Here is a 24,485-nt window from a genome sequence, read left to right on the forward strand (position 1 = left end):
GGAGCGCAGTTTCTCCCTCTCTGAGAGGAACTGTGTCTAACGGTGGTACTCTTTCTGCGCCTGCGCAGCAAGCGTTGGGAGGGCGGAACGAATGTTTGCAGCGCGACACTCCCCTCCTTCTGCGCCTGCGCGGAGGGTGTGGTTTCGGGCGCCCCTTTTCCTCCCGCTCCTGCCTGGGCCGCCATTTTGGCACTCGGAGCGGCCGCGGCTGAACAGGCTGAGGGGGCGCTCGGTAGGCAGAGGCGGAGGAACCCGGCCGCGTCGTCTCCGCCGGGGGCGGCCTGAGCGGGGAAGCGCGAGCGAGATGCCCGGCCCGCGCTGAGGAGGAGGAGGAGGCCCGCCTCGGCGCCTGCCGCTCGCCCTCGCTGCCCGGCCTGGGCCTGCTCGCCCGCGCCCCTGCCCGCCAGGATGTCGGCGTCGGCTGCGCCTGCGCGCTTCGACGCCTCGGACCGGTCGTCGTGGTACGCGGGCCCGCTGTCTCGGGCGGAGGCGCAGGGGCGGCTGCAGGGCCAGCGGCACGGCACCTTCCTGGTGCGCGACTCGTCCACCTGCCCCGGCGACTACGTCCTCTCCGTCTCGGAGAACTCGCGCGTCTCGCACTACATCATCAACTCGCTGCCCGGGCGGCGCTTCAAGATCGGCGACCAGGAGTTCGAGCACCTCCCGGCCCTGCTCGATTTCTACAAGGCCCACTACCTGGACACCACCACCCTCGTCGAGCCCGCGCCCAGGTCAGGCACACGCACGCACGGGGGGCTGGGAAAGGCCAGCGCGGACGAGGCCGGGGAAATGGGCTGCTGGGCCTGCCTGCTGGCGGGCCTGTGTTCGTGCGGATAATGGGGAACCAGCGGCGTTCCCAGAGCTGGTCTGTAGGCAGAAAGCTCCACTGCTGCCGCACAGCGCCCGTCCTGAGCCTTCTCCTTGCTCTCGGGGCGGCTCCGAGGACAGGCTGTGGCACTGGGTGGGCCCTCTTTGGTCTGAGCCAGCAGCCGGGCTCTTTCTGTGCTGTAGTGGGGAGGGGAACTGATTCATGTCCTGCTGTGGGGTGCCTTGGCTGGGTGGGGCTACAGCCATGCGTTGTGAGCGGTTGCTTCCTTCCCTAAGGCAAAATGTTTGCCCAAGGAGTTGGTGCAGGCAAGCAATATTGAGCAACATTTTCTAGCTTCTTATACTGGGCGATGGATGTGAAGAAAGATCATGACTAGAAGGTACAAAACTTTTAACAATTCTCCATACTCAGATAGGCTAGCGATAGGAAATATCTCTTGTTTACAATGTATTACTTGTTGTGGACGTGTTCACATGTTATTGTTTGCATTTAGCTTGAAATTGTATCTGTTTTGGCATTTGAAGATGCCTCAGATTGTTCTCTACTATAATTTCCATTCAACTCTGTTAAACTCCAATCTGTCACTTCTGTCTTAGTTTTGGGTCATCCTTTGCTGTTATTAAGTCCACCAGCCGAGTGGAATGCTTTGTATCGGGATGGTTGGCTTGAAGCAAGTTTCTGATTTTGAAACACATATATTTCATGAACATGCATATATATTAATTGGCTGCTTTTACCATTTTAAAAGGGTTGCATGTGTGTAAGGCTATAATACAACTTAAAAGCACCACCTAAAACATTTGGCTGTGCTATGGGTTGCATCCTTGTCAATCCTATTCCAAGTAGAGCCACTGAAAGTAATGGACATGACTAATTTAGGTCTGTTAATTTCAGTAGCTCTGCTCTGAGTATAACCTCTTTGAATGCAACCCTGCCTGACTTACATGCAAAGAGGCGACAGGGTGATCTCTGTTTAGTGCTCTTTGTGCACATACAAGGATACTAAAAACAGCTGCAGACCCTGTACACATTAATGTGGAAGTAGATGTCTGAATGGATCGGAGTTCCTTCTGAGTAACATGCATAGGATCAGTATCTAGAACTTGTCCAAAAGCATGGGCTGGCTGTTACCAAGCAAAGTAGTGTTTCTCCCTGAGAGGGAATGTAAATTATCTTACTGTGTGGTTGGTAATCACCTGTATTCACATTCTGAGATCTGACGGTGTTGTAAATCTCAGGTAGTCGTAGGAAAGAAAATGCACGCACACTCTCTTTCTCTCAATGTATTATTCTTGTGAGATACAGGATGCCCCTCCTGTCTCCTATTACCTGTGATAACTTGGTAGTCCTGTATTGGCTGGAGCTGATGGAGTTATAGTCCAAAATGCCTGTGGGGGGCCAGGTTGAGGAAGGCTCTGCCAGGTCATTGACACCACTGACATTGAGCCTGGGCCTCTCATACTTCAGTCATAGGCGCCACTGCATTCAAGAGGCCTTCTTTGCTACGTGAGCATTTGGTTGCAGGCTTAAGGCTCGGAATAGACACATTGCAATCCATGAACATGTCTCATTTGTTGATTGATTTCAGTGAGTCTACCCTGAGTATGGCTTAGAAGCAAAAGGAAGAGGCAACACCAAAGAATTCACTCAAACATTTCAAACCCCATTTAAGAGACTATTTGCTACTAATCCTCCGCCCCTGTTCTTTTCAGGTATCCAGCTGTGCTGGTGGGTTCTGGATCAGCCCCCATCATGTCTTCTGCAGAAGACAACGTGGAATACGTTCGGACTCTTTATGACTTTCCTGGAAATGATGTGGAGGATCTGCCATTTAAAAAGGGGGAGATCCTGGTCATTGTGGAGAAGCCTGAAGAACAGTGGTGGAGTGCCAGAAACAAAGATGGCCGCGTTGGGATGATTCCTGTTCCTTACGTTGAGAGGCTTGTGAGGTCTTCCCCTCATGGGAAGCATGGGAGCAGGAATTCCAACAGCTATGGGGTCCCTGAGCCTGCCCATGCTTATGCTCAGCCACAGACCACAAGCCCCCTTCCCAGCGTGGCCACTACTCCTGGGGCAGTGATCTCCCCCCTGCCATCAACACAGAATGGACCAGTCTATGCTAAAGCAATTCAAAGGAGAGTCCCATGTGCTTACGACAAGACAGCCTTGGCATTGGAGGTAAGCGTCTCCACTTGTGTCCTTTTCTGGACTCTCCATTGCAACGCAAACTTGGTTATCTCATCAAATTGGAGTGTTTGCAGTCTGTCTGTAATAGGATGTCCCCCCAAGTTATTTCTGTATTTGAATTCTGTAATTTCAGACATATTTGTGAATATTTGAATGTTTTTATTCTGCTTTCTTATGTCAGTCTTCAATTCTGTCGCCTAGCCCAGTAATGGGAGCAATCACACAATCTCTCTAACCCTGGCAGACAATATGGTAGTTTCATTGGCTTGGTGCTTTAGGATACAGTTAAGAAGCTCAGGTTCAGGCTATGCGTTTAAGATCATGGATTAGTAAAGAGATCCAATTTCTAGAAGTTCTGAGGCTGAGGGGAAATTCTTCTCCCCCCCGGGGGAGGGGGCTAAAATGGAACTTTGGGGGCAAATTGAAATATGAACAATACTTACTTGACTGTTCCAACAAATAAACTCTTTATAACTTAACATATAGAATTGTAGGAGTATTGCTGCATGTTGAGTCAAAAAATCCTTACCATCAAATATGCATTAAGGATGCTGCCTAAGCCTGCTTCCATCATGGGCAGCAAGTTCCTTTGCCTCAGAGAATCTTGATAGGAGCTGCTGCCTGGTAGGACCCCAGAGGAGGGATTTAGGAAATGTGGCCTGAATCATCCTGGCTTGATGGGGACCCGGGAGTCCTTGTGACAGGTGCGGCTGTGGTTTTGTCTTGAGAATCTTTTGTAAGTTTCTTTCAGACTTACAGCTTATTGGGGTTATAAAGTGGGATATACAAAATGGATAAACGTAAGAATTGCCCCCCCCCCCAAGAATATGCTAGAATACGGAGCGCATCAACTACTACAGTTTTAGTTGTCTTGTGTATCTGTACACAGCTGTGTTTTTCCTTTTTTAATTTAGAAGTAGCGCCAATGACAGGCTTACTTTTTTGTCTCGTTACCATGCCACCAATTCATAACCCTGTGTGGGGACGATATTTTTGTTGTTGGGCTGGTTTATTCTGTTTTGATTGTGCAAAATTGCTTTGTCCATCATTGACTAAATGTACACATAGGCTCTTGTGGCTGCTCTTAGACGGCATTTCTACAAATGTAGAACCATCTTTCAAACACAAGAGTGTGTGTGTGTGTGTGTGTATGTATATACACATATTTTTGTGGAGGAAGTAGCAGTTTCTCATCATTATATTGAGCAGGGATGAGGGGTGGCTAATGCTTTCTGGGCCAAGGACTGCATTGACGCCCCCGTTTTTATTTCTAAAAGGACCCCTCTTTTGGCATCACAGAATCTCAGCAAGGGGCCTGTGAGGGAGTGGGCAGTGAAAAAAAGAAGAAATGGACAAATGGGAAGGGCTATCTATGGGGACAGTCCGTATTTTTTAAAGGAAAATTAATGGACACCCCCCCTTTTGGCATCACAATATCATGGCAGAGAGGGGGCTATGGGAGCAGTCAGCCAAAAAATCAAATTAATTTGTTTTTTAAATCGTTGGCCCCCCAAAAAAGTCTGGTATCACACGAGGGGGTGCACAGGAGCAGTCAAAACATTTTATTTTAAAAATGTAACGTGAAAAAATGACTTTTTGGGGGGGTGTAATTGGGGACCTCAAAAAAACTCATGTGGGCCACTCTTGGTGTAAAGGAAATGTACTGTGTCTTCAAAATACTCGAATTTTTAGGATTTGAATTTGTATGAATATAACATTGACACCAAATTCAGTATGCTGGTTTGATTTCCTGCACACAGGCACTGGCCCAGCGCTCCAGTTTGGTGAAATACTTCCTTGTCCTTTGCCCTCTCCTCGCTTTCCTGTCTAAATCTCTTTACCTTCCTTTGTGTCCATTCTCTTCTTGATTGTTTCCACTCTAGTTTTTGTTCTTTTCTTTGCATTGTGACTATCCTGACCTATTTTTCCATTATCTTCTTCTGGCAAAAATCTCAGGCTTGATATTTTGTGCTTTACCTTTTGGGTTTTTGGCCATTCTCCCTTCACTCTTAGTTCATGGGTTTTTTTAAGGTCATGGTTTCAACCATCTCTCTCTCATAGCTTCTTCATACTACACCTCCAGCCTCCTCTTCAGGCCTCCCTCAGGGATCAGTCTCAGGCTGCCTCCTTCTTTTGCTCTGTGTCACAGGGCCAAGAGGGAGAGGAGAGCAGCCTTTTGCCTCATGCCTGGCACTAGTCCGGTTCTGCTGCACCCTGCCTGCAGTCTCCGCTGCTTTTTCTTTACTGGATGAATGAGATTTTTTCTTAAAATACCTGTTTTTAACTTTGTCATTCATTGAGAATTTTGATCTTTGTTTTATTTTTTGTAAACTACTTTGAGGTTCTATTTACAGGCAAGTGGTATTTACATTTGTTAAATGTTAACTCTTCTCAAAACAGCTTCAGGATTTTTGTCCTTCACTTTTTTCATTTTTCATTCTTGATCATGTTGCTGTTCTCATGTTCAGAATCTGGAGGCAACTTCTGATGCATCTTTTCCTTTTCATGTATTGGCTTTTAGAGTAATATATTTCATATTTTGTAACACATCACAGTCCCAAATGGCAAGGGGGTTGTGGTTTGGGAGAGGAGGAAAGGAATGGCCATTCAGTCCTTAGACAGTAGTCAGATCCCACTAATTAGGTGAATTGTTGATCCCCAGTAAGTGTTTGTGAAAGCTGACCAGTTGCAAACATTTTTCTTGCTCTCCCTGTCATTGTTCTTAAGCCACTCCACTCTGCCTCAGATGCCTCAAGTACTCTTCTAAATATACTGCTCCGTATCCAGGCCACTTGCACGTTCACTCCGCTGGCGGCGGCTGCTTCTGTTTTTCAGGCTCTCAGTGGCTGCTGGCTCTGCTTGCTTTGTTCTACTTCTGTATACCAGTTGCTGTAATCTTGGGTGAGGAGAGTGCTTTTGTACTCAGGCGCTGCTTATGCACTTCCCAGAAGAGGCTTTTCAGGTAGTTTATCGTAGAAACCAGCTTTGGCTTTTGAACACTCCAGGTTTGCCCACCTAGTCAGCTGCCCAGTTTTGGACAGCAGAATTCATGTCTGTGCCTTTTTCTGGTGCCATTTTTGGGTGGATTCACAGGTGGTGTGCCCTAAGGAAGCTATGTTCAGTTCGTAGACCCATAGAGTTGGCAGAGATTCTTGTCTAGACCGGCTTCCTGTCTGATGCAGGAAGGCCAGAGGTAGAGCATCTCCCACAGATGGCTGCCCAGCCTCTACTTAAAGACTTCCAGCCAGGGACAGCCCAGCACCATCCCTCCCTCCCTCCTGGTATTGGTTGTATCTCCATTCCATGCTTGCCCCAGGGGCAGAGAGTTGCTCTTCCTGGAGGAGCCCTTTCCACTTCCCTTAAAGATATGCGGGTGGCATTATGTGGAAGTAAAGTTCTGTAAAAGCCTTATGTAACTGTGACCAATTTGTTCTAAACTGTTTTTAATATTTTGTTTTTATTTTGTTCTAACCCACCCTGGGACCTTATGGTGAAGTTTAGGTAAGCTAAATAGTAATTTAATTTATTGGTCACTTTCCACAAACATTCTCAAAGTGACTTACAGGAATGAATAAGTTGGGGAGTCAGGCGCAGAAGTGTTTGGTTAATATAGCTGATGGCCATTCCTGTCAGTGCAAGGTGTTTTTTCCATGCAGCAGTACAACCTTTCACTTTAATTATATCGGTGGCTTCTCATGCTTCTCCTGGGCTTACTGCAGTTAGATTGTCGGGGAAACAATTAAACCTCTGATCCTTTTAAGTAGAGCAAAATGCCCAGATGGCAGCAACACTTCTTGACAAACTTGTACAAAGGGTTGCTCGGCTAGTTCTCTTTGCTTGTGGAGGAAGCTGAACTTGGTAGCTCTTTGCTGTCTTCACATTCTTTGCCTGTCATTTTGGAACTGCCGTAGGAGACTCAGCATCTGGTTTGAGGGGTGTTTTGAAATAGCTTAAAATACCAAATATTTTTTTACAAGCAGTGATTCAGAGTTGACTCTCAGTATTCTGCCCATTTCACTAACAGTGCAAATGGCACTCTTGATCCTCTCCAGGTTTGCCCTTCCAGGGCTTATCCACCCCCCCCCCAAAAGAAAGTTTTGAAAGCAATGTAAATGAGATGATCTTTTAAATGAGGCCCTCCATGTGTGCTGGAGTGCAGCTGCTGTCCTCCTTGATCTTAGGCCATGCTGGCTGGTGGGAGTTAGTTTTATTTAGTTATTTACAATATGTGTAGCCTGCTGTTCATTGCATAATTTCAGTCCCAGAGATGGGAACAAAGTTGGAGCCCAATAACATCTAGAGGGCAACAGAAGTTCCCCGTCCCTCTGAAATGCAACTTCTTTGGCCTCTTTTGTGTTTAGTGCTGTCCTCATCGAATGGCTGCTTCAGAAGCAGTGCTTCTCTTTAGTTGTGGCCATGGACTGTTAACATCCAAGTATTTTAAGTGGGTTGCATAACATAAATGTGGGAACCCTTTGCCATGACTGATAGCCGCTAAGTGATGTCATCATTCTTGTCAGGATTCTGCCAGCATGCTTGGGGCTTTCCACCATTTGCTGGGGCTTAAGAGACATTCTTCTTTGCAAGCCCTGCTGAGGTGAACAGGGCATGAACAGTAGTTCGACTTGAGACTTTAGTTGATACTTGTAATTTGGAAATCAACTTGGAACTTAGCTGCAGGCTTGTTAGTGAGTAAGGAAAAGTTAAGTGCACGAGATGCCTTCCTTTTCCATCCTGTGTCCTTCGGCTCAAAGAGAATGGTGTGCATGAGTAACTGAGTGATTTGCATGTTCCAAGGTCTGTCTGTTTCATGTGGTCTGGAGCTCATGATCCAAGTGACAAAATGGCCCCCAATACATCCAAGCTTCCTCATCTGAATGGGTCTAGAATGATTGGCAATGTTCCACCCCTTTGAGCAAGTTCTGTCTTCTCAAATGGACCCAAGACCCTCTGCCCCAAGCTAAATGACATCCAGTTTTCTTGACATTAAAATTGCTCATTATAGCTCTTTTATTTTATTTCTGTTGCTGTCAATCTTAATTATGATACATTGGATAAAACCAAATGGTGTCCATGTGTGAGTGGATCAGTTGCCTGTTTGCTCAGTAGAATTTCACCTTCCTCTCCTCCTCCTCCCTTATTTCACAGATACACAGCCTACCTTTCAGAGTCTGTGCCCTCCCATCCCATGGCAGCTTACAATATATCAATGTTAAAATTTCAACATTTTAAAATATTTCCAACATTTTAAAATCATAAAACCACGCAAATGTAGACCAGAATAAAAAAGCCTTCCGAGCTTTCCTGAAGACCAAAAAAGGGGGGAGGCAGTATATATTTCACTGCAGAGGGTATTCCCAAACTACAGAGGCCTCACCCAAATGGGCTCCGTCCCTGATACAGCCGCCTAACCATTTCCCCCATGGATCAGAGCGCAGGGCCTTGGATGCTTGTCAGCACAGGAGCACAGGTTGTCCTTCAGGTAGCCGGGAGCCAAACTCTTTAGTGCTTTAGACTGCTCTTAGTGCCAGCACTGTTATTTGGACCCAGAAGTGAATAGGCAGCCAATGTAATCTGTGCAGAAAAATTCAGTATGGCCAGAATGCCCGAGTCCTGCAGTTGTTCTTTCCACTGCATTCTGCATCAATTGAAACGTCCATTACTGTCCTGGAGGGTACCCAGTGCAGAGTGCATTGCAGCAGTCCAGCATGAATGTAACCAACCTGTGTGTCACTGAGTCAAGATCTGCCTTCTCGAGATAAAGCAGCAGTTGGCGAATCAGCCCTAGCAGTTAAAAAGCACTCCTGCACCTCCATTGAAAATGGGTTTACGAATTTTGCCAGACTGTACACTTGGCTTTTTGTGGCATGTAAAACCCTCCTAAAATATCCTCCAAGTAGATCAGTTCTACACTGTCATCCAGATTTGCAGACTTCCTTCTTTCCTGGATTAAGTTTCAGCTTGCTTGCCCTCATCCAACCTGAAACTGCCCCACCCCCCCAGTTTCCATTGCCTCCTTGGAATCAGATGATGGAGCGGGGTAGGTCATGAGTTTGGAGTTATCCATATATTGATGACTTTTCACCCCAAATATATGGATGATTGTGCATAACGACAAAGCACCCCAAGGACTGCTGGGTGAGAGGTGGAGCTGTTGTTTCTTCCAGCACCACCTTCTGGAGCCACTGCAATGCAGTGACCACATCTCAGAGAGATGGCCCAGGAGGAAGCCTTGGCTGATGGTATCGAAAGCCACTCAGAGGTCCAGGAGCACCACCAGGGTTGCGCTGTCCCTGCCCATCTCCTAAGTCATCCTCCAAAGTGGTGTCTGTCCCAAACCAGGGCTGGAGTGGATCCCAGTAACCAGTCTCCTCCAGAGCTGCCTGGAGTTAACAAGACGCTATTCCCTCCAGGACCTTGCTTGTAGAAACTGGGCAATAGTTTATTCAAAGCCATAGGATCTGCCTTTGGTTTTTGCAAAAGGAGTGTTATCCCAGTTGAAGAAGGTTTGCAGAACACACCAGACAGACAGACACGGCTGCCCTGTCTTTTGTCCTTGAGATCAGGACACTTTCTGTGCTTGGCTCTGGTTTTATTTTGTTTTAACAAGTTCTTAGCGCCACAGTGTGTCCTACTTCTGCTTGGTTCCTTTCAATTATTGTAGGCTATTCTGGATATGTAAAAAGTTATAAAATGAAGTAGTTCAGAGGCTCCCAAGGGGGGCCTCTTTTCTTCCAGATTTGGTCTTAAAGACAAAGGGCAAGTGTTGTACGTTATCAAATGATGCCACATACTCCCTCCTGCCTGTCCTTGTTGTCCTTTGACCCACTTGTACTTTTGGGTTGTCCAGAAAACCGGACTCTCTTCTCATACATCTTAGTGTTGACCCATCATCTTCATATAGAGGATTAGAAAGAACTTGCATTATTAGAAGCTTCAACAGGCTTTCTGGGAAGGCTGCTTGGGATTTGAGCTGCCTAATTGCCAGGGTTCTCGGTAACTGTAAGGGCTGCAGACTCAACTACAATGAGCAACTTGGTTGGCCACTGAGGGAAACAGATTGTGGCCTGTTGGTCTGCTCCAGCTGGGCCCTTCTCATGCATATGATATTGCTGTAGGCAGTAGATATTGTTTCTTAGTGGCTATTAGGTTTAATGGGTGTTCATCTGTGGTAAATGGACTGGTTCAACTGAAAGCTAAGCTGCCACATTGTCTTCTGTTAATTTTACCTTTTTGATGGTTTCTGAAGGCCCTTCCTTCCTTGCCCAAAGAAGAAACAGAGAAGCCTTATCAGAGCTCCAAAAAGACCTCTCCAAACTGAGTGAATGGGCAGAAAAATGGCAAATGCAATTCAATATAAACAAGTGTAAAATTATGCATATTGGAGCAAAAAATCTTAATTTCACATATACGCTCATGGGGTCTGAACTGGCGGTGACCGACCAGGAGAGGGACCTCGGGGTTGTAGTGGACAGCTCGATGAAAATGTCGACCCAGTGTGCGGCAGCTGTGAAAAAGGCAAATTCCATGCTAGCGATAATTAGGAAAGGTATTGAAAATAAAACAGCCGATATCATCATGCCATTGTATAAATCTATGGTGCGGCTGCATTTGGAATACTGTGTACAGTTCTGGTCGCCTCATCTCAAAAAGGATATTATAGAGTTGGAAAAGGTTCAGAAGAGGGCAACCAGAATGATCAAGGGGATGGAGCGAGGAAAGGTTGCAGCATTTGGGGCTTTTTAGTTTAGAGAAAAGGCGGGTCAGAGGAGACATGATAGAAGTGTATAAAATTATGCATGGCATTGAGAAAGTGGATAGAGAAAAGTTCTTCTCCCTCATAATACTAGAACTCGTGGACATTCAAAGAAGCTGAATGTTGGAAGATTCAGGACAGACAAAAGGAAGTACTTCTTTACTCAGCGCATAGTTAAACTATGGAATTTGCTCCCACAAGATGCAGTAATGGCCACCAGCTTGGACGGCTTTAAAAGAAGATTAGACAAATTCATGGAGGACAGGGCTATCAATGGCTACTAGCCATGATGGCTGTGCTCTGCCACCCTAGTCAGAGACAGCATGCTTCTGAAAACCAGTTGCCGGAAGCCTCAGGAGGGGAGAGTGTTCTTGCACTCGGGTCCTGCTTGTGGGCTTCCCCCAGGCACCTGGTTGGCCACTGTGAGAACAGGATGCTGGACTAGATGGGCCACTGGCCTGATCCAGCAGGCTCTTATGTTCTTATGTTCTAGAATTGGGATTTAAGGTGTCTCTCAAATCTTCTTTTCCTCCTGCAAATGACATGGGGCACTTGATGAGCTGGGGCCCTCTTGTAGGAAGCAAAAAATGGTGCTTTCTAATGGGAACTTTCATTTTTCTCTGAATTGAAAAAGCTCAGAAATGTTCCCTGAGGTGGTTTTTGTATGTTGAAATAATTTGAATCCTTCCAGCCATGTCCTAAGATGTCTTTTTTTTCTTTCAACACTTGCAGGTTGGTGAGATTGTGAAGGTCACAAGGATGAATATCAATGGGCAATGGGAAGGTGAAGTTCATGGTAGAAAAGGGCTCTTCCCTTTCACGCATGTCAAAATAATTGACCCTCAGAACCCTGATGAAAACGAATGATTCCCGGTGACACGTTTCTCTCTTGCTGCTTCATTTTCCTGGCTATCATCAGCATCATTTGAAGTGCGATGATGACTGTTACTGGCGCCTTGTAAGCATTGCCCATTTTTTCCAGCTTGCTACGTTTGACAGCCCTGTAGTATCTGTTTGGAATGCACACAGCGAAAGTCACTTGTTGGCACTCGTACAACAGCTGTGTTGTCGAAAACTCAAGAGTTTCACCTGGAAGGATTTGGGACCTGAAGCTCCAGAAGGTTGGTGGCCTCACCTAGGCCGAAAAACGGGTGGAGCTTCAGCTGTCATGGCCGAGGGGTCTGTCCATGAACAACGTTTTGCTCAGGAAGACAATTCTAAGCAACTTTGTCATTCAGTACAGAACAATGAAATGCAATTTTTACTTCCGGGGCAAAGAAAGCTTGATTTGAGAAGAAATAATTTGTTTAAGCAGTTAGAATAATAGTGTCTTTAGGCTTTAATTGATGCTTGTGTACTATTAGCAAGACAGTTCTATGAGTTTGTCATTAACCTGGAAACGAGTTTGGGATGAGAGCAAAGCATTTTAAGGCATGGCATTGAACGGGGTCTACTATTTATAACTGTGACACATAATTGGTCTGTTTTGCCACACATTTGCCTAAAATTCTGCTGGCTGTTTGCAAAATTGTGGCAGTATTTTTAAAAACATCTGAATCAGACTGTCACTAGATATAAGATTTTTGAAAGCTACAGTTTGGGTCTCACACAAATTTGGGTGAAATGGTACTTTGTGCCTCTTTTTCAAAGCAGATTTTAAAAAAACCAACCAAGCATTGATAATCTCCACTGGGAATATAAACGTAATTCAAAAGATACCATTTAGACATTTTAACTCTTCTGTGCCCTTCTGTTTAAATCAGAAGCTGTACAGATTGTAGTTTCTCTGTTAGATTTTGCTATTATAATGAGGAATGCAGAAATTGAATGGTTTTGGCATTTGAAGAACTGACTCCTTAGATGGTGATTTTCCAAAGTTTAGTCAGTGCATGTTGTTTGAGATTTTGGACTTCTGTGGAGCCACATGTTCAACTCAGTATTAAAGTGCCTTAATTTGAGGATGAAAGGTGCTTGAAGGTGAGGCAGTTGCAGCTAAAATCTGAGAAGCAGTTCAGTTCACTTATCGTTAAAACTCTGTAGTGCTGATTAAGAGGCTGATAAGTCTGGAGAAAAGGAGAGAGCATGATTTTACTGCCAAACATACTGTGAATAAGACTAGCCTTGATGCTCCCAGAAAGCATTTCTCCATTTTAGGTGCTAACACCTCCATAATGCAGCTGTTCTAGAGAACATCCAGGCAGTGGTCCCTCTTGAACTGTCTTGAGTTGCTGTGGAGTACTACTGAGCTTTGTGTTGGGAATATTTAAGCTGCAATAAATGTCAGTCCGCCATAAGATAATCCTACTACGCAGCCGCCCTAACTCTCCCAAGCAGTCCTTACATGGCAGCTTATAGACTGTGTGCAACTTCTACCTTGAAAAGCTGCGAAACCAGTGAGTGCGTTTTTCATTTACCCCATTGTGACTCTTGACATGTTGAGAGAAGAGCGCTTGCTGCTTTGGCTCCAGCTTAAGATTCCTCTCTGCCAGCTGAACTAGTGTTAGGATTGCAAGTGAGTCTCAAGCCTTTGTCCAGGATCACAAGCAAGAATAGTTGGTGCCTTCTGATGCTTTTCAGAGGCAGCCGAGGGCTTTATGTCCATTTGAAGCCAAATCGGAGGACTTCTGTCACGGCTGATTAATGCAGCTCAAGTGTAGCACACTAAGTTGATTTTGATGGTAAAACTTGCATCAACATGTTGCTATTTTATTATGATAAAAATATTTTCATATGGGAAAAGTATGCTTAATCTGCCCATGTCACCAGTTTTTCCTTGTTACTGGCTTCTAGCTGGGCTGTGTTTCAGAGAGATTCCTTTCGAAGATATTTTCTCTTCTTGGGGCTAGTTTTTGGTTAATTGTAAGACATCTATGCATTATGATGTAAGGTATCAAAAGCCTTGCAGTGCAATCCTTGGAATGTTTACTCAGAAGTAAGTCCCATTTATCTGAATAAGACTTGCTCCCCAGCAAGTGTGCGTAGGATCAATTTCATTGGCAATTGGTTGACATGTCTGCTGTCAAAACCACCATCTTGGGAATTCCTCCCCCCCTTTTCCTGTTGTACAGATCGATCCCTGATCAGGAAGGGGATTGGAAGGGGGGGTGCTGGCAAGGGTGCCAATAGAAATGATTGTTTACAAAATCAGGCAGAATGATCAAAGGGAATCTTGTGTTTTGGTTGGGTCTCTTTGGGGCCCCATCCACTATTTTTGTAAAGGGATAGAAAGCATTCGCTCTGCCATTTCATGTGCCTGCAATAATCTTTTTTGTCTTGTATAATGAACATTCTAGAACTGGGTTGGCAGTCCAGTCAGTTTCTTTGACACTTGACTGCAAGCTTCCCTTGTGGGACCCACAGAAGCATTCTGGGAGCTGTTAATGGTCCTGTTGACCTGGTTTGAGTTGTCAAATGCAAACATCCAGAACCATTTCTGCAGAGGGAAAAGGTGGCCTTGTATTTAATACAGTCTTCACTGTGCAAACATTTTGTATGTAATTGAAGTATCATTTGAATTTCAGGCAATAATGTGTTATGCTAAGTCTTATTTTGGGGATCATCATAGCTTGTTTTTATTTTATGCTACAAAATTAACAGTATTAAATATATTCTTAGAACATGTGAAGTGTCTTTTCTTACGATTAGTGCCTTTTCGTTGCATTTCCCAATTTGCTTCTGTTCTGGTACATATTCAGGGCTCCGTTAGTACACTCAGTAAAACATGCAGCCGCCGATTTGCAGCCATAGTTGTCATGTATGGCTTGGATTTTCTGTCATGCTGGCTACTCAGGCCAGTAGCAAGAGGATCTCTGTCTTCTCCCCCCATCCCCTTATTCCTGGGGGCAGCAAGGCAGACCTCTTTTCCTACATGCTGCCACTTCCTAGTGTTTAGAGGAAACGGCTGTGGATTCTCTCTCAATGGCGTATTGCCCTTATTGCTTCTCTGACTGTGGAAGGGATCCACTTTTTGTTCCTTTGGAGAAGCGGCAGGAAGCGTGTGCATATCTGAAGCAGTGAGGGTGGGGGTGGCCACTGCATTGTGTGTATCTTCCCCCCTGCTCCCCATCCATTCTCCTTTTCTTTTGGTTAGCAGAGTTGCCTCATCCTAGAATTTAGTATTTGGGGGGCATTATTGGTTTACCTGCAGGAAATGGATTAGATGCCTTTCAGCTGACTTATACTTGGGCTTTCAGTGCAAACCCCCAACACGCCTTTCTGCGGAGCTTAAAAACGTGTGAAAGTAAAAACTAGTCCACTGTTGCCTGGATGCTAATTGTTTGTGATGTGACACTTGTTGCCCAGCTGCAGCAATTCAACCCCTGGCCCTTTTCAGTCAGGATGGATACTTTAAATGAACAACAGACTTGATCATAAGCCCTCTTGCTGGAAATCTGAGACAGAGGCAGAGAGAAAAAGACCCAGACCCCTCCCATTATGTACCTCTTGGAAAGCAACAGGACTCTTGGTCTTGTAGAAGCTCTCATGGATGTGACACCACACACACACAGTCGTGTACTTGAAAGTCACCGAGGCAAACAGCAAAGGAGGACAAAGCAGCGGGTAGGACTTCTTTATCCCAAATAGTGTTCTGGTGGAGGACTTTGGCTGCACGGCAACGCCTCTGTTTGAGTTAGTAGAGGAACTAAAAGGTGCACACTCGCAACACGGTGCTTTCTGCTCACTTGTGTGTGTTTAAAAACCAAGAACAAAGAATATTCTGCCATTTTATTAAAGAATCTTGGCAAGTCTCCAGAATTCAAGCCAGGGCCTTGCTGTATGTTTAGGACGGCTGGTGTTGGTGGGGAAGGCCACTGTACCTTTCTTTACCAGTGGTGTAAGGCAGATCTCCAGAAGACTCCCACGTTCCTGTCCTCAGTTTTTCTCTCCTTAGGAATCTGCTTCCTTCCTCACCCTTTACCAGCAGGCGTAGGGGAACAAAGGATACTGGCTCCAGTCTGCCATGGTGCCCGGGCTGGGCCCTGAGGGGCCCTGTGCAGCATGGTCTGTAGAAAATCCAGCATAGCTCATGGGCATGTAGGGGCTATGGGGAGAAACCACCCACTGGCTGAAGGGTTGATCAGGCGCATAGGGGCTGTACATCGGCCTCCGGGGTCCTGCTTTCCCTGCAGGGTCAATGGCCTTGCCCACCATCCCGGAGTAATCCTGCAGAGGTGGTGGTGGTGGCAGAGGAGTGGGACGTGGTGGTGGCAGAGTGGCGGTGAAACAATCTGCTAGTTTGGGGTCTTCCTCCGAAATCATGGCAAAGTCTGGCTGGTGGGGTCTTAAAGAAACAATATCCTTGAGGGGGCCTGGCAGCTGCCCATCACCTGCCTCGTGGAACCTAAACGGAAGCAAAGGCCGGGGTGGGGGGAGAGACCGCAGAGAAAAGCAATCAGGCACAGAGCTTGCCTCCTTGTGAGAAGCCGCCCTTCTCCATGAACAGGTGGTTTTTACTTCTGCTGTCAAGGGAGTGGGGAATGTTTCAGAGCCAGGCTACTGGTAGGCTGGAGACCAGTAGCCTTTGCAACAGGGTGCCTTCTGAGAGAGCGCTAAAAATCACCACCATCCTCCCTCCATCCTGGAGCTTTAGCCCTCATCCTGCCTGGCCCAAGAGAGCTCCTGATGCCACAACTGCAGGATCCCACCCGTCTGGCCATCTACCCCTCCCCCGCCCTTTATTAAAATGATTGTTAGCCACCTTTCCACACAGACAGTGTGCCATAGGGAAAAAGTCAAACCAGTTATTAAAAGCCTGCAAAAACTAAAATAGTGTTTAACAAATGAACAAGCTAAGACAAATGAGGGAGAAACGGAAAAACTGTTCTGCCCCCTCTCGAGAAGGATTTGGGAACCTCATGGAAAAGAAAATTGATAAGGTGTTTGCTTCTTGCTCTAACAGTTTTTATGTATTTATTTATAGAAACATTTCTATGATCAGTGCCGCTGCAGATCTCTGCAAGATCACCACCTCGCTTCAAGGGCTGTGCATTGCCTGCCACCCACTGCAGCCAACTGCACAAGGAGAAACTCCCTGGAGATCCAGGCGCATCACTCTTAATTGCAAACAAGCCAAAGTATGGGGAGCAGCATGCAGGGTGGAAAGCAGCTGGGAGACCCCGTCAAGCTCTCATGTAACCATTAGCCAGCACAACTGATGCAGTTTCTGTTCACCACCAGGCCAAGTGCCCCTGCGCAACGATGGCTTCATAAGAGGGAGGACTGACTACTGCCTCCTCAAGAGAGGATGGAGCATGGCACTTGCTGTGATGTGATAGGCACTGCCTTTTTATTTATTTAATTTGTATCCTGCCCTTCCTTCCAGCAGGAGCCCAGGGCGGCAAACAAAGCACTAAAAACGTGTAAGCTGGGGGGGGACTGTTGCAAGGCAGGTGTAATTCTTTAAAATAAATATCTATGGGCCCAAAGCACCACACATTGTACCAGGGGGGGGCAGCTGCTCTTTGCCAGCCAGGAGGGACCCAAACTGCCTGTGGCAGCCTCCACATGGCAGCCTCCTTGAAGGAGAGCAGAGGGAAGTGATCTAAACACCTGCAACATCTCTGAAGTTGGGCCAAGCCAGCACCAACAGGTCAGAGTGGGCTCCTTTCCACCATAAAGGCCTTTCTCCATGCAGAAAACACTCTTGACTGTGGCTGGTGCAACAAGGGCAAAAGAATGCTCTCAGGCTGCACGTGGGCCGTGTGGTGCGGTCAACTGGAAAGCGGCCTGCATCGCCTTCTGCTAGGGTTACTCTATTCATAGTCCCGCCATGTGACCATGATCGCCATAATTCCCTGTAAAATGCTCAAGGAAGTTTTAGAAAGCCAAGGGATCCATCAGCCTGGGAAGGGGGCAGGCATCCTAGGGGGCCATTGGGGAGGGGAGGAAGCAGACCTTAACTGGGATTCACATGCCCAGTGGGCTGCTGTCAGGCACTCTCTTGGGTGCCTGGTTCTCCAGACTCTGCCCAAGATGTGCAGAGATGCATTTCCCCTAGAGGATGGCTGTTTTAATGTTTTGCCCTGGACAGTCACACGCCACAGTTAAGTCATTTCCCAGCAAAATGAGGTCATCACAAAGAAGGCAGAACTGAGGCTCAGAAGCCCTGGTGACAATTCTGCAGGAGTCAAGCAGGGACACCCTGAAGGTTCCAGCTAGAAGGTGTGCTGGACCTCAACGTTTCTCCCGACAGGCTCCGAGAGCTTTATTTTTTAACATAGATTTGCAAAGTGGCGCTACTCCCAGTACCCTCCCGGCTCTTACCTGTATGCTTGGGGGGAGGGGGGAGGAGTTGGCACCTGCTGCTCTTGGGCAGGGGTGGGGCTCTGCTGGACGTGGCCTGGGGCCTCTGCAGGGGTGGAGGGGGGGCTGCTTTCCTCAGAGAGCCAGATGGGGTAGCTGCTAGTGCTGACTGGAATGATGTAGCTCTCCTCCTTCACCTCCATGTTCCTGTGTCTTGCAAGATCTGATGGAGAGGAAAGGAGCAAAAAGCAACTGAGAAGAGCTTCCTTTTCTAGGCTCCCCTTCCAGCAGAAGAGACTGCGGGGGCCCTGCGCAGCACGGGGCCTGTGTGGGTCCGGCCAACGGCCCATCTAGTCCAGCATCCTGTTCTCACGGGGCTAACCAGATGCCTGCAAGCAGGACCTGAGGGCAACTCTACCCTCCGGCAGTTTCCAGCAACTGGAATTCAGAAACTTCCTGTGTCCGACTGCAAAGGGTCACCCGAGGTCTCGGGGCTGCAGAGAGCAGCCTGAGTGCGGATGGGCCTACTGACACCAGAACCCAGAAGGCTGCTGGATGAAGAGTCGGGCTAGAGGAGATGCCAGTTGCGCAATTAGCCAGGGGCATTGGGGAGCGGTCATTAGTGGCAGACTCCAGATCGCTCACCCCCCCCTCCTTTGTTAGCTTTGCCTCTAAAGCAGACGGGCACAGTGCTGCTTTTAATTTATCCCAAGGCATCTATACATGTGATACATATGCATGTCTACACATATATGTAGTGTGGTGTAGTGGTTAAAATGTTGGACTAGGACTTGGGAGTCCCACGTTTACATCTCCCCTTGTGCATGAAGTCCACTGTGTGACCTTGGGGCAGTTATTATCTCTCAGCCTAATCTACCTCACAGAATTGTTGTGAGGATAAAATGGAGAGGAGCAGCATGTACGCCACCTTGAGGTTACAAAAAATAAAGAAAATACATATAATTGGCCTATGCAAACTTTATGGGCCTTAAGTCCCTAAGCAACTGCATGATTGGCCTTTGAAAAGGATGGTGGGTCATGCAGAGGCAGGTAACCCAAACTAGGACCCTGGCATGGAGAGAATGCAGATGTCAATCTTTGCCCCCAATCCAGATCTTTTTGAGGGGAGGGGTTCACCTGCAACTTGCATTGGTGGAGGGAAGCTTCCTTTTGGTCAGTGGGGACTCCCCCCCCCCAGGGCAGACACAGGAGCTCTGATCTGGTCAAGAACGGCAGCAGGGGGGAAAAGCTGAAGCCCCCTGGCCTCAATGCAGATTGGCTTTTTTTTTTACAAAAAGTCTGGGCAATCACACCAAAATGGCTAATTGTATGACTGGCATTTCATCTAGTTTAGATGCCAGTTTCTCAGAAATTAAACCCCAAATGAATTCTACAAAATTAGAGAATTAACTCATATTGGCATAACTTATATAGGCTGTGTGCTTTTTTAGGGCAGGGAAGAGCAGAATTAGGATGGTCCTGGCACAGACCCGTCTCCACTGGTCGCTAAAACCATCCCACTGAGCCGCTAGCAGTTCCTCTCTGCCAGCCTGCACTCTGGATTAGCTCAATGTGGCCTCTCTGCCTGCCCCGGTTCTGGACATCTGTGGGATGTTTTGGAAGTGGGAGCCGAGCCGTGTGACTCTCTGGTCGGGAGCCCGTGGATAGAGAATGGGTGCAAATAAATGGCAGGAGGTTCTGAGAACCTCTTTGGTTTCCACTTGCATAACCAGCTACATTTTCCAAATGCAAACACACTTGCAGTTGAAATAAATTATCCATAGTAGCAGAACATAAACTGATTTGCACTTTTGTTGAAGTTGTCTTTGAGGAAGAAAAAAATCACATACCCACTCCCTCTCTAAAACATGCACGTGTTGAACAGTCAGTAAAGCCAATCAAAGGCAGGATGAGGCGGCATCCATTGCCTGATTGGCCAACCCAGGCTGCCCTGGGAGGGGGATCAACGCAGCTGGCCCTTTGCAGAGCTATTGCTTACCTGGCTCCTCCTCCCCAAGCATGGGTCCTCCCATCAGTGGCCTCTTTTGACCTGTGGCAGGACTGTTCTTCTGAACTTTTCCCTCTCTGAGGAAAGAGCACCAAATGTCAAGGAGCGTGTTGCAGCGCTCTGGCTTGGACCCTCTGAGGGTCCAAGTGCTCTGAGTCACCTCAAAACCCTGCTCAGTTAGGTCTCTGTGGCGCTCTGAAGGCTGCTTACCACAGAGGCCTAAAGTGGCTGCGGCGCTCCCTTTTGTCATCCACAGATAGAGCTGGATGTGTGGCTTGCAAAGGGCAGGTCCCCAAAGGTGGCCCATCAACAGGCAGCCCTGCCCCACTAAGCGAGACAGGCAGACATCAGACCCACCCATGGGGCACCAAGCACCCCGGGGGCAGGAGCATTCTCCTCTGCATTTACCACTCCAATGGGCAGCCTGGACATGTGTGTGTGTGGGGTGTGTGTTGCTGCATCTGGAAGGCACCCAAAGGTGGCCTTGACCTACCTGCGCGTATTTTTCCCATGTTCTCTGAAGCCTTTAGCAAATGGATTGTTGTAGATCTTGAGTTTTGTGATCTTCAAAGAAAGAGACGCACTCAAATGTTAGCACCACATCCCTCTCTTCGCTCCCTCCGCCACCCCGGATCCTGTACTTCCAACTTGGTTTAGGACCAAAGAACATGCCCCCCTTCTTCTCTGACCCAGCCGGCCTTTGCAAATAAATGCAGAAAGGTTGCTGGCCTGCCAGGCGGCGTGCACCACAGAACACATGCCACCCTGCCCCCAGCTGGTGTCCGCTGACAGCCGTTTGTGCTGCCCTCTTGGCAGGCTGCTTCCTTTTGTCCTTCCCATCTGCACTGAACGCCCGGCCTTCCCACCCATTTCCGGCCAAGTGGTCAGCAGGACTAGTTTTGCCATCCAGCAACATATGGGCAAGAGAATCCTGTGGATGGCTGTCACAGCCTGTACTGGGTTCAAATCCCCGCTCAGCCATGGAGCTCAGTGTGTGACCTTGGGCCAGTCACAGTCTCTTGGCCTAGCCTTCCTCACAAGGTTCTTGTGAGGATAAGATGGAGAGGGAGGTGAACTATGTACACCACCTTGAGCTCCTTGGAGGAGGAAAGGGTGGGATAGAATTATTACTATCATCACCATTATCATTATTATGCTGCTGCTGTTACCAGAACCAGGGACTATGCAGATTTAAAAGTGGCAGCCACGTGCAAAATGTTTTGTGGGTGCATGCTGGAAGGAATGAATGCCTCTTCCGAATGGGCTTCCAAGGAGTTCTGCATGAGGCTGCAGCTAGCTGGGTGTGGGTGTCCAACAGACCATGTTCCAGGCTCAGAACACTCTTTGTTTTGAACACAGGCCTGCAAGAGGCAAAGGCCCGGAGACAGCCTGCTGCATTGCGGAGCCCACCATTGAGCAGCCAGGCAGGCAGCAGAGGTGCTGGGCTGTGTGTGTCCCTGTATCTGTCAGGACTGGAAGAGGGGCCAGGGGCTCCTACAAACAGCCCACCTTCTCGTTTTGGTAAGCAGTGACAGAGGTAAAGACCGTCTCTGGGAAGCTGAAGGTCTGGAAGGTGCTCCAGCAGGTGCTGAAGAGGTGGTCTGCTTGCATGACGTGGAACCGAGGCCTATAGCGATGCATGGAGTGAAGGATGACCTGGGAGGAGGAGAAGCGAGTCACCTGGAAGATCTCGCCCTGGAACCCCGGAAAGATTTGCTAGCAGGCAAGCAGGTGGGCAGGGGAGGGGGGTCTCTGCAGATGATCTGAGAGCTGAGGGGTTGTTGTCCTCATGCAACGGGAGAAAAAGGCATTGCCCAGAGAGAGAGAGAGTGTGCAGCGGGAGTCAGGATGCTTTGCAGGGTGATTTGGACTGCCATTAAGAGTGGTGGCAGCCGAGTGGGAGAGGGACAGGGCACACTCTTGTGCAGCCAGGCCCCTTTCAATGAGGGCAGTGCAGGGGAATGCTTCTAGGGATGGGCCCTGCATTCTCCTGTGGGAACAAGGGAGGGGCTCTTTGCATCTTCCTGCCCAGGCACCCCAAAATGTCTTGGCTTCCCGCCCCCAGGCTGCCCACCCTCCCCTCCCCCAAACTCCTCCTTGCCCCCAGGATGCCCCAAGCCTCTCTGGACCTTGACAGACGGACATACGTGGCCGTGCTGGTCCAAGGTGTTGTTGGTCAGCTTGAGCTTTTGGAAGGAGACGGCCTCTTTCATCCAGTGGCTGCCCAGGGCAGGAGAGTCTGGGTGGACATACGTCCGGCAAGGGGGCTGTGGCTCAGCCTTCCCAGCAACCTCCCACTGATCCTTGTTCCACTGGGGTAGGAGAAAAGCAGGAAGAAATCACCCTCCGTTCCCCACCATGTTTCCCCCCAAATTGTGCCCCTGCAAGAGCTGTGAAGCAGAACGCAGGAGGGAGAGCCGTTGGCCACTGGAAGAGAGCCTTCCAGGTCTAGGAAGAGATGCCAGCCCGATCCGCAGCCTGAGAAATCTGGCTCTCCAGGCCACGTCCAGCCCCCAAGGCAGCAGCTGCAGCAACCCTGCCTGACCTGAGCACGCGGAGTCACCTGCTCCAGACAGAGCAACGCAAACAGGCCAGGGCTAAGTGCCTGGATGTGCAGATAGCAGCACCTGAAGACGGAGTTCTCAAAGCCTTTGATCACCTCTTTATTGTTTTTGTTTAAATGCTGCATGTGCCCAAAGTAGCTCACAATACAGGACTAGTCATTTGCCCATCTGCAGCCATTTTGGACTACAACTCCCATTAGCCCTGGCCAGCAGCCCATCCAAAAGATGCTGTACAAGAACAGGAGTACGTGATCAGACTGATTGTTACTTCTTGCAAACTGGGGGTCTTTAATCTGTAAAGCCACTTAAATGGAGCAGGCAGACCTCCCCACACAGCCAAATGTTTCCTCCATTTGCTAGGAAAACAAGAAGTTGGGCGGGGGAGGGGGCATGAAATTGGCTCCCAGAGAGGAAACCCCAAACGAGCAGCCGGCTTGCTTTCTGCAAAGGCAGGCAGCTCCTGACGGAGGCAGGACAGAGCGCATTCCCCACCCCCCAATCCAACGAGAAACGCATTTACCTTATACCTGAAGCTGTCCATCGACACAAAGTCCACCAGCATGAGGTACTTGGCGTAGGGGGTCAAGCCAGTGACTTTGATCTTGCATTGTGGAAACATTCGTCTGCAAAGGAGGGGGGGAAATTGCCCTGCTTATGCAGATATCTCCAGGACCCCTCGTGAGCCAAGACTTTTCTCAGTGTCCTCAGGCTAGGCTTAGCTTTGACTAGATGCATGCAACTTGTTTAAAAGCTGGGCTGATAGCTTGTGCAACCATCTTTTGGGCTCATTACATTTGTTTACTATGCTTCTTTTAACTAAAGGTTCTAGGCCTCATCATTGTTTAAAAAGTGATGGGAAACTAAAGAGCACCTGAAGGTGGGGAGGTGTGAGGGACTCTGCTGTCGAGGAACCACTGCAGAAGCCCCTCCTAAAATGTGCCTGGGGGGGGGGAGTCTCTGTAGGGCCTGAGGCAGCCTAAATTAAGGCCGTTTGTCTTTGGGTTTCCCTCTTTAGGTTTTGCCTGACTCATCACTGGAAACACTTCAGAAATGGAGCTTTCGGTTACAGTCACCTCCTTGGAAGGGAAGATGGTTTATGTACAGTCTCTCAAGGAAGGCAACTCGGGAAAAGGTATCAGCAGCCTTTGGAGCTACTTGTTGAGTCTCCTTCGTCAAGATTCCCTTGGCTTTCATTTTGTGCGTTGGCACATTTTAATGTTTGAATTGACTTTTCCCCCCACTGGCTGACTCTGCAGGATTTTTGTGTGCTGTGACACAGAGGCTGCAAGGAGGATGACTGTCTCCTCTGGAGTAAGCCCTTCCCGCATGTCTAGAAGCTGCACCTGGGAGGGCTCCCTCTTGCTCCAGGCAGGAGTAGCCCACCAGGAGGCCAATTAGGACGCTCTTTACGAACATCACAAAAGCCCTGCGGCTGGATCACTGACGGGCAGCACTTCTCCAGGTTTTCAGAGAGACTTTCCTGGCTGCACCTGGAGAAGCCGCAAAGCATGTCCTCTCCTTACTGAGCTTTGGCCCTCATTAGAATTCACAGTTCAGTGCATAAAGAAAATGAAAAAGAAATGTCCAGGAAATCAAGCTTCTCCCCAGCAAGGACAATATGGTTTTAAGTCAGCCTTCCTCTGCCTGATGCCCTCGAGAACTTTTGAACTGTAATTCCCATCAATCCCCAGCCAATACAGATCTATGATGCTGGGGCCAGTGAGAGTTATAGTCCAACACGCTTGGAGGTTGGGAAAAGCTAGTTTAAGGAAGCATTTGTATAAAGTAATGTGAAGAGACTGCAAAGTTTTGATACCATGAAGAGTGTCGCATCCCCTTTGCAGACATGACTTTCTAGCCTTGAGGAGACAGAGATTCAAAAGAAAAGGAAATGTGGTT

The 24,485-nt window shown here is 48.1% G+C and overlaps 2 protein-coding genes across 7 annotated transcripts in view; one reads left to right on the forward strand and one right to left on the reverse strand.

Moving 5' to 3' along the window:
- Positions 1 to 14,391, forward strand: CRKL (CRK like proto-oncogene, adaptor protein). Its single transcript, XM_061602980.1, has 3 exons — positions 1 to 731; positions 2,542 to 3,007; positions 11,505 to 14,391. The coding sequence occupies exons 1-3, from the start codon at positions 409 to 411 to the stop codon at positions 11,637 to 11,639; spliced, it is 924 nt and encodes a 307-aa protein (XP_061458964.1). The 5' UTR covers positions 1 to 408; the 3' UTR covers positions 11,640 to 14,391.
- Positions 14,329 to 24,485, reverse strand: part of LOC133373358 (T-box-containing protein TBX6L-like) — a 25,288-nt gene continuing 15,131 nt past the window's right edge. For all 6 annotated transcript variants that reach the window (XM_061602975.1, XM_061602973.1, XM_061602974.1 and 3 more), the window contains 7 exons: positions 23,107 to 23,209; positions 22,170 to 22,334; positions 21,532 to 21,678; positions 20,516 to 20,586; positions 20,014 to 20,099; positions 18,036 to 18,237; positions 14,329 to 16,113 (listed from right to left, as the gene is read on the reverse strand). In XM_061602975.1, the coding sequence (XP_061458959.1) occupies positions 15,687 to 16,113; positions 18,036 to 18,237; positions 20,014 to 20,099; positions 20,516 to 20,586; positions 21,532 to 21,678; positions 22,170 to 22,334; positions 23,107 to 23,209 (1,201 nt within the window). In that variant the 3' untranslated portion in view covers positions 14,329 to 15,686. The remainder of the gene's footprint in view (positions 16,114 to 18,035; positions 18,238 to 20,013; positions 20,100 to 20,515; positions 20,587 to 21,531; positions 21,679 to 22,169; positions 22,335 to 23,106; positions 23,210 to 24,485) is intronic.

Source organism: Rhineura floridana, chromosome 19 (genome assembly GCF_030035675.1).
Source record: "Rhineura floridana isolate rRhiFlo1 chromosome 19, rRhiFlo1.hap2, whole genome shotgun sequence".
Taxonomy (NCBI): Eukaryota; Metazoa; Chordata; class Lepidosauria; order Squamata; family Rhineuridae; genus Rhineura; species Rhineura floridana.

Excerpts from the sequence above, each read along its gene's own strand:
- CRKL (XM_061602980.1), top strand. The coding sequence starts at position 409 with ATGTCGGCGTCGGCTGCGCCTGCGCGCTTCGACGCCTCGGACCGGTCG. Across the intron at positions 732-2,541 it reads CTCGTCGAGCCCGCGCCCAG|GTATCCAGCTGTGCTGGTGG; the intron begins GTCAGGCACACG and ends TGTTCTTTTCAG. Across the intron at positions 3,008-11,504 it reads AGACAGCCTTGGCATTGGAG|GTTGGTGAGATTGTGAAGGT; the intron begins GTAAGCGTCTCC and ends CAACACTTGCAG.